General features: G+C 51.8%; 1 protein-coding gene across 1 annotated transcript in view; it reads left to right on the plus strand.

Annotated features, from left to right (window-relative positions):
- KIF6 (kinesin family member 6) overlaps positions 1–8,384 on the plus strand; it is a 395,266-nt gene extending 386,882 nt beyond the window's left edge. Inside the window, exons 20-22 of the mRNA XM_061197444.1 lie at positions 5,730–5,819; positions 7,427–7,588; positions 8,240–8,384. Coding sequence (XP_061053427.1) covers positions 5,730–5,819; positions 7,427–7,588; positions 8,240–8,384 — 397 coding nt within the window. The remainder of the gene's footprint in view (positions 1–5,729; positions 5,820–7,426; positions 7,589–8,239) is intronic.
- Positions 8,385–9,625: the final 1,241 nt, after the last annotated feature.

The raw sequence follows: 9,625 nt of genomic DNA on the forward strand, positions 1-9,625 counted from the left end.
TAACTTGCTAGGGTCATCCAGCTAATAAGAGGTGAGACCAGGGTTGGAACCCAGGCCTTTCAGCATCTGGCCACCCCTCTCCCCTCACTCCTCACATCAGTTTCCTTTAACCTTAATGACCATGACTGTCCTTTAGGGACACGTGCGTATCCTGTTGTTTAGTAGAAGGTGACATTTTCCCACTCATATTCTTCACTATTTCGTACAAATGTGTTTTTCTCATATTCCTCCAAGTGCCAGGTCCTCCTGCTTGGGGTCCCCACTCTTTCCATGGGTCCACGATCTGATTTTCCCAAGAGACCAAGATTTTCAAAGAGCAAAATTATGGCTCCTTAGAAGGCCAACCTCTGACTGGAAAACCAGAACTCCCTTGGATTGGGAACTCCAATCCAAGGATGGGATGATTGGCCCCATCATTTCAGTTGAGAAACCCTGAAATCAATCCCATTTCACTAATGAGAAAACTGAGGCCCAGGAAGGGAACGTGATGCTCTGAACTCTGTGGTTAACAATGGGACGAGCTGCAGCTTCAGCCTGAACTCCAGGCTCCATGTTGAGCCACGGTTTTTCCTTCCTTCCTCCCCCCCCAGCCCCCCATGCTCCGCTGCCTCCCCCTCTCTCCCCCTCTCTCCTCCTCACTCCTTCACTCCCATCTTCCCCTCCCTTTCCCCCACTTTCTTGCTCTGCCTAACCCTTCCCACCCTACATTCTTTTTCCCCCTTTTCTCATCCTCCTCCCGATGCTTCTCCCCCCTCCTCCCATGCTCCCTCTCAGCCAAGGCCACTCTCTATTATTTGTCCATTTGTCCATCCCTCTGCCAGCTTCTCTGAGAGAGTGTCCACCCTGGCATGGGTATAAGAACTGGCCACCGGGCAGGCCTCCTAGGATCTCCTCAGGAAACACCTTTAGAATCCTCCCCCAGCATCTACCTTGTCTGAGAGGCAGGGCCTATCCTGGCCTGGCCTTCCTGGATATTCCTTAGGTATCCCAAGTTAAGGTGATCCCTGGATATGCTTGCCAAGAGATCCTTAACCTTGAAGTTCAGAACCTTGGATCTCAAAGGTGCCCATCAGCTCACCATGGGTTACCTGCAAGGAGTCCCCTCAGTTTAGACTTTCACAAAGGCTGCTCTTCTGGGTGCTGGCCCTCGGGCCAGCCAGCTCCCCCTTTGGGATCCCCTCGTCTCATCTGTAAGATGCATCGAGGTCCCTCTGACACTATTCTTCCACGAGCAGGCGAGTGTCCCGGGGCCACTGAAGAGCTGCTGGAACAGGAGGGTAAGAGTCCAGCTGCCTGTCTCCCCTGAGCTCCAGAGAGGCTGCTCCCGATGGACCCACTGCAGCCCGGGGGCTGGTCCTTTGCTCCTCGGGTTCTGACGGAAACCTGATTGCATCACTTCCCCAGGGATGCTCTGGGCCTGTGGGCTGATCACACTAAATTCACAACACTCTGATGGGCAACCATCATTAGGAGGCCTAATTACTATTAATATTACTTACTAATCCTTGCGAAGGAAGAGATGATTAATTCTGATGGCGGGTGTGCGCTCTCTCCAGAAGGAATGTCAGCGTGAGAAGTGAATTCACCATCAAAGGCTCGTGGGTCAGGAGAGAGGACAAAAGTCATTTGTGGTATGACCCTGAGGGTTCAGAGGCCGAGCTATGGCATCCAGGGATGCTCCTGCAGCCTCGCGGCTAGAGGAGCCCCAAGCCTTCACACTGCGCCATCCTCCTGCGGGAGCTGCTCAAGGCAACGGGATGGGCAGCTGGGCCTCTGCAGAGGGTGCTGGATGCCCCCATCTGTCCTGTCACCTCCATCTCTGCCCTCTTCCACCCACTCCCAACCCTCAACAGTTAGCACCTGTGAGCACTCCCTGGAATCTTAGTAAAGGCTCGGCCGGGAAACCATTGAGTTCATGAGCCATTGGTGTGCCAGTGGCTTGATCTTGCAAGACTTGCTGCAGCTTCCAAACTGACCGTGACCTGGTGTCATTGCAGCACCTGCGGGATGGAAAGCCCTTTCTCCTTCCCTACTTGAAGCCTGCACCAGGAACCATTCGGAACGAGCCCTAGGAACTTGCCTCTGTTCTCCAAAGAAAGGCATGCAGAGCCTGCCACCTTGTGGCTGCCTCTGGTCCTACAGTGGCCCTCATCTGACAGCACAGATGCTCAGCTCACCCGAAGACTCAGTGCAGAGTCTCTGGGATGCTGGAAAATAGACATCTGAGGGCGGAAAAAAAAAAAATCCCAGGCTCTGATTTCCTTTCCCATTTGTAGGACCCACAGTCCTGAGCCGGTGGAGGCAGGCCCAGGGTAAGAGGCCCTGCCCTGGCTGAGACAGGAGAGGGCAGAAGACAGGAGCTGGAGAGGAAGCAGTGCCCACGGCTGGGACAGTAGGTTATTGGGCCTGTGGAGAGCCTGGGGCTGCTGACGCGTGCTGAGCAAAGCCAGAGCACCTGTCTCTAACCCTGCCTGCCAGTCACCCCCAGAGTCCCCATCTGTGAAATGAGGGTTCTGGCCAGGTGACTTCGGAGGCCTCTTTCTGCTCCGATATTGTGTCTAGGCAGGACATTGCAAAGCAAGGGAGGGGATCCCGTCATGTCACTGACATCCCAGAATAGCTTGCCTCTCCACCTCCCAAGCGGTGCTGTTGGGTTCCATTGTTTCCCAACTGAGAATCCAAGGCAAGGAGCGCGCATCAGTTAAATGGGCAAAACTACATCTGCATGAGCTGTTGGGTCTAACTCCTCACTCAGGGAGCACAGAGCCGGTCAGCCAGGGCCACCCAGGGTCAGTCCATGTGGCCAGGGATAAGCCATGTGTCTCCAGCATGTGTTTCCTCAGAATGCCAGAGCTGAGTCCGGTTAATAAAGCACAAGTTCTGAAGCCTCACAGAGCTGTGATTAGATCCAGATACTGCCACTTACCACTGGGCAACTTTTAGAATTTCTTTAACCTCTCTAAGCCTCAGCTTTCTCATCTATATAACGGGGATGGTATGGTAAGGCTATTGAGAGGATTAAATGGTGTGATGTTTGCAGAGCACCCTCCCAGGACCTGGTGTGCAGATAGTGTCTATAAATGACAGTTGTGATCATTGTTGTTTTTGTTCCACGACCACAGCTGGTACATGCAATGCTCTAGCAATGAAAATTATTGTATAAACCATCTGTTATAGACTGAATGTGTCCCCCAAATTCATATGTTGAACTCTAATCCCCAATGTGAGGGTATTAAGAGATGGGGCCTTTGGGACATAATTTGGTCATGAGGGTAGGGCCCTCGAGAATGGAAATAGTGACCTTATAAAAAGAGGCCAGAGTCCTAGCTCACTCTACCATGTGAGAACACAGCAAGAAGTCGGCAGTCTGCAACCCAGAAGAAGGCTCTCACTAGAGCACAACCATGCTAGCGCCCTGATCTCAGACTTGCAGCCTCCAGAACTGTAAGAAATGAATTTCCATTGTTTATAAGCCATTCAGCCTACAGTATTTTGTTATAGCAGCCCAAAGAGACTCAGTCAGAAATTAGTACCAGAAGTGGGGTGTTACTATAACAGATACTTAAAAATGTAGAAGCAGTTTTGGAACCAGGTAATGGGTAGAGGCTGTCAGAGTTTTGAAGCATGTGCTAGAAGATGCTGAGGTTGTCATGAATGGACTTTTAAAGGCAGTTCTGGTGAGGGCTCAGAAAGGAAAGAGGAGAGCTGTAGAGAAAGCTGCTATCTTCTTAGAGAATATGGAAATAATCACGTAGAGAATGTTGGTAGAAATATGGATGGTAAAGGCCATTCTGGTGAGGTCTCAGACAGAAATGAGGAACATGTTATTGGACAGTGAAGAAAAGGTGATCTTGTTATAAAGTGGCAAAGAACTTGGCTGAATTGTGTTCATGTTCTAGCATTTTGTGGAAAGAAGGACTTGCAAGAGATAAAATTGGACATTTAGCTGAGGAGATTTCTAAGCGAAGTGTTGAGGGAGAGGCTTGGCTCCTCCTGACTGCTTATAGCAGAATACAAGAAGAGAGGAAAGATTTGAAAATGGAATTATTAAGCAAAAAGGAACTAGAACTTAAAGATTTGGAAAATTGTCAGCCTATCCATACAGCAAAAAATGAGAAAACATCTTCAGAAGAGAACGCTAGGAGATTAGTGTGGGTATGAATCCCAGACTTCATCAGCCTCCCCAGCAGGAAAACTGCCAGACTGAACTGAAGCAGAAGGAGATGGGAGGAAGAAAGGAACGCTGGTGGACTTCTTGGACCTCACAGGACAGGACCATAGAGCTATTCTGTTGTGAATGGGCACTATCCTTCAAGACAAGGGAAGAATGACCCCAAAGGCAATTCAGAGATCATCACAGCTGCCTCCTCCATTTCAAAAGGGGGGACCATAGCCTTGCTTTCAACAATCCAGACAGCCTCTGCCCAAAGCTGTGGGGGTGGGGCTGATCAGCAGAACTATGAGGGCACGACCCCTGCCCAGCAGAGCCCAGCAGCAACTCCACCCATGGCTCCAGAAGACAGGACCTTCACCCCAGTGGGTCCAGAGGGTAGAGCGTCAAGCCAAAGAGGATTGTTCTCAAGCCCTAGGATCTCATGGAGTTTGCATTGCTAGGTTTTGGACTTGCTTGGGACCTGTCACTCCCTCCTTCTTTCCTGTTTCTCCCTTTTGGAATGGAAATGTCTATCCTATGCTTGTCCCATCATTGCATTTTGGAAGCACATAACTTGTCTGGTTTTACAGGTCCACAGCTGGCAAGGCATTTTTGCCTTAGTATGAAGCATACCTTGAGTGTCACCCATATCTGATTTAGATGATATTTCAATGGATGAGATTTTGGACTTTAGAGTTGATGCTGGCATAAGTCGGGGGCTGGTGGAATGGAATGAATGTATTTTACATGAGAAGGACTTGAATGGGGGGAGGGGCAGGGGCAGAATGTTATAAACTGAATGTGTCCTCCAAAAATTCATATGTTGAAGTCTAACCTCCAAAGTGATAGTCTTTGGAGGTGGGCCTTTAGGTCATGAGGGTGGGGCCCTCATGAATGGGATTAGTGCCCTGATGAGAAGAGGCCAGAGACCTAGCTCACTCTCTTTCTACCATGTGAGAACACAACGAGAAGTCAGCAGTCTTGACCATGCTGACACCCTGATCTCAGACTTCCAGCCTCCAGAGAGAAATAAATTCCTGTTGTTTAAGCCAGCCAGTCTATGGTATTCTGGTATAGCAGCTTGAACTGACTAATCATCATCCACAACAGAGGATTCTTGGCTTCTGCCATAGTCAGCTTGGGCTGCCATAGCAGAATGCCATAGACTAAGCAGCTTAAACAACAGGTACTTATTTATTTATCACAGTTCTGGAGGCTGGGAAGTCCCAGATCAAGGTCCACAGGATCCGCTTCTGGTAAGAACCCTCTCCCTGGTTTGCAGACTGCTGCCTCCTCTCTGTGCCCTCACCTAGTAGAGAGACGGCTCTGATCTCTCCTCCTCTTCTTATAAGGGCATCGATCCTATAATGGGGGCTCCACCCTCATGACCTCATCCAAACTAATTACCTTCCCAAGGCCCCACCTCCAGATACCATCACACTGGGGATTCGATTTCAACATATGAATTTTGGGGAGACAAACTTTCAGTCCATACAGCTCCTAGATATAAACTCTAAATTTCTCTTCTGTAAACCTCCTCCCATACCTTTTTCTTTCGTCGACTTGTCTCTTGCAGTGATGTGTATGCCAGGAAAATCCTGCCCTCGCCTGGCCCCCTCCTGCACAGCCAGGAGCAGAGCAGCCCCAGCACCCCACTGGAGGACAGGTCTGTGGTCTTCCCTCTCTGACACCTGTGACAGCCGCTGCCGTGGGTGCAGCAGGCTGAAATCGCCAATCTGCTTCCCTCACAACCCAAGCAGCCCCTTGTGGGGTGGCCTTACAGACAGAGCCCAGGGCAGGCCTCCGCCCTGGTACCCCAGGAATTCCCTGGGATCTCTCACAGATGCCAACTCCCAGAGCCAAGGAATTTTCCCCAGGGTCGCTGGGGCCCCATGCCGGCAGAGTTGCTTCATGTATCCTTGTAAATGACGTACCTGGGGGCATTCAAGGAACAGGAGCCAGCCCAGGGGCAGTTCCACGTGGCCCACCAGCCCTGTGCAGAGTCCCCAGGCAGGGAAGGGCATGGAGTTGAGAAGCCTGGCCTCAGGCCTGTGAGCCATTCACTCCAGGATGAACAAAGCCGACGAGGCCTCTCCCCAGCACGTGTCTCCATGCCCTCTGACTAGAATACCTGCATGCCCTTCTTCCCGTGGCAGGCAGGCCGTCCAAGGGTGAATTCCACCCACCGTCCCTCCCAACCCTGGACAGAACACACAGTTCCAGAGCTGTCCCAGGCTCCCTGCCACAACTCTACTTTAGCACTTCTCGCTGGCTTGCAGTTGGAACGCCAAAAATTACATGTGATAACGAACAACCCTTTGTTATTTATAATCCTCGCTGCCTTCTAAGAGAGTGGATACTGTCACCTGCTGTGTGGAGTGACAGGTGTGAGGATGGACGCCTGGCAGAGCCAGGAGAGTACCTTGCTTTGAATTTTCTCAAGGGGGATTTTATGTATAGTAGGTGGATGGAAAAAGAGGAGGGAGAAGGTGACATGCATCCCTCTCTTTTTAAGGGGATTTCACTTCTTACAAATCTCATTGGCCAGAACCTGGTCACCTGACCACACATAGCTGCAAAGAAGGCTGGGAAATGCAGTTTTTTAATGTGGCAACTTCCTGGGCTAAATATTATGGTTCTGTTTTTAAGGAGAGAAGGGAGAAGACTTATCTCTGTCTCAGGAACAACTAGCTAAGCCATGGTAGGGGACGGGGATGCAGTGGGGACACGTCCTAGAGGATACGACATCTAAGTTGGGTGCTGAAGGAATCTGGCCCCAGGTAGAATGGGCTTGGTTTGGGTAAGTTAGGGGTGGGGGGGTGTGGGTGCAGGGAGAGGAAGGTGGGGTGAGGGGATGGAGAAGGTGCTGAGAGAAAGCGTGTGCAGCTGTGTAAGGGTCTGAGGGGAGAGCAGCCCAGGAAGAGGAGACAGCAAGACAAAGGGCCTGAGGCCAGAAGGAACTTGGTGTAACAGAGTAGCAGGATGGCCAGAGCACAGTGAACGGGCCCACATCACACAGAGACGGAGTTTGAATTTCATTCCAAGAGTGATGAGAAGCCACTAAGGGTTTGAGCCAAAGGACTGGGGGACACGTGCCTCGTCTGGGTGCAGAAGGATTGCTGTGGGGGCTGCAGAGAAGGAGGGGGGTGAGGAGGCAGGAGCCCACAGCCCCTGGGTGAGATCCAGTCAGTGAACGCGGGCAAGCACTATGGAAAGGTGAGCGCTGGGGCCAAACATAAGGCGTAGTAAAGTGTGACCTGTGCTTGTCCCCAGGACCCCGGAGAGGCCAGTGTCGTCGGTCCCGCTCACGGGGGACAGCCGGACAGACTCTGACATCCTGGCATTCATCAAGGCCAGACAGAGCATCCTGCAGAGGACAGGTCAGTGCACCTTCCCCGGCGGCTCCTCCAGGGCCATGGTCAAGGGGCAGCGAAGGTGGGGAGGCTAGAGCAACAATGAGCCGAGGAAGCTGGAAGCTTCCCGAATGTTCCCAAAGCCTCGGGCCTGGCCTTGCAGTCATTTCACGTGTGCTGCCTTGGCCTCCTCCTGGAGAAAGCCCCAGAAGGCAGCATCGGACACACCGAGACAGGCCAAGGGGGTGGCTGGCCCAGGTGCCCCTGCCCTGCTTGGCAAAGCTGCTCTCCCTCCTCCAGAACTTCAGCTCCTCTTGTTGCCTGTGCCCAGAGCCCACTCCCCTCTGCCCAGCCCTCTCCAAACAGGAAGGGCTGAGTGATGGTTTGGTAACTTGTTTAACCCCTGGCTCAAAATTTCACTCTCCTTTTGGAGCGTGGTCCTTGCCAGCGAGTTGGAGATGTAAACACCACTTGAAAGCCCAGGCCTGAGGACATGGTAACAGTTACAGAAGAAATATGTGGTGTGTCAGAAACAGGAAGAGAAAGAGAAGGCCCTTCCTGGCCTCCATCACTGACCTCTCCCCTTCGTCTTGGTACCTACCCAGCCACCGTGGACAGGCCTTCTCTTCTCCTTCCTTCTCCCTGGAGACCCACAGGGACTAGACTCCATCCGGGGCCCCCTGCCCCAGCCCTGCTTTTAGTCTTAGCCTCAGCCCAGCACTGTAATCCAAAGGCTACTAGTCAGGCTTGGCATTGCTTTCACCTGGCAGCAAGGCACCCTGATGGGTGAAACAGCCGACCTGGATCCTATGATGTCCGCCACCTGCCCCGAGAGGCCTACACGCAGCTTCACCGCCAACTCCCTGCAGTTTAGATAGTAGGAGGTTTGCACATGGACAGAGCACCCCAAGGAAAGGGTGGCCTTTGTCATATCGTCCTCACCCTCACTGGGATGCCAGCCTGCTGACTGTTCTTTCTTCACCACTAGCATCAGCAGCATCAGCACCATTGTCAAGTCTTTTCTGAGACCTGGGACCCGCCAGCTCTGACACCAACCTGCCGTGACGCCTTGACCGCATACCTTGCCTTCTCTCATCCTCACGTTCCTTGTCTAAAAAAGAAAAAAAAATGAATTCAGATTCAGTGCTCTCCAAGGCCCCATCTCTCCCCCAAATACTCTAATGATATGTATCAGACACAGAACAATACTGAACAGCCAATCAGTGAATGAACACTGCATTTATTAGGCACCGTCTGTATGTCAGGCCCTGTACCAGTGCTGGGGCCATATCAGTGAACAAGACAGACTCAAGCCCTTGACATTCTGGAAGGAAGGAGACAGACAATGACCACATCAACAAAGACATAAGGTCATCCGAGGTGCCAATAAGTGCTTTAAAGTAGCTGAAATATGTAATGTGTAGAGATCCCTGGGGAGACTGGGTTGGGGGTGAACTTGAAACTGATGGCTGAATAGTGAGGATGGCGTAGCCATGCGGTTCTGGAAGTGAACCTTCCATTCAGTCTGGGAAGAGCAGAACGTGACCAGCCCTGGAGGGGAAGGAGCTTGGCTTGGTTACAGGCTGGGGGAGCCGAGCCAGGGAGCAAGGCCAGATCATATGGACCTTGTAGGTGAGGGTAAGGGCCTTGGCTTGCATTCCAGGAGTGGTGGGAGCTCTGTGAAGAATGTAAACCATAGCGTGATGTGATCTGATCAGGGCTTTCGAAAGCTCGCTCTGGCTGCCGTGTGTAGTGTAGACTGTAGAGGACCAGGAGCCCGCACTTCTCAGGGAAGTACCTTCCCAGGAAGGTCCAGGGGGAGGGTGGCCTGGACTCACCCGCCGCCTGAACGGGACATGTGAGGGTCATGAAGACTCGTTTATATACTGAAAGGAATGTCCCAGTGCTGGGTGTGGGGGGAAGGGAATTTATGATTTGGGAAAGAGGACCAAAACTGCAGGAGAGAAAGTTCTTTGAGGAACTGGAGGGGATGATGTCCAGGACATAAGTGGAGGGAGTGTTGGCTTTTGGGGCTGGGAGACACACCCCACAGTGAACAAATTCATAAAAATCAACCATTATTTGTCCCATCAAGAAGTCTACAAATAAGCAATACTTT

The sequence above is a fragment of the Eubalaena glacialis genome, chromosome 7 (genome assembly GCF_028564815.1).
Source record: "Eubalaena glacialis isolate mEubGla1 chromosome 7, mEubGla1.1.hap2.+ XY, whole genome shotgun sequence".
Taxonomy (NCBI): domain Eukaryota; kingdom Metazoa; phylum Chordata; class Mammalia; order Artiodactyla; family Balaenidae; genus Eubalaena; species Eubalaena glacialis.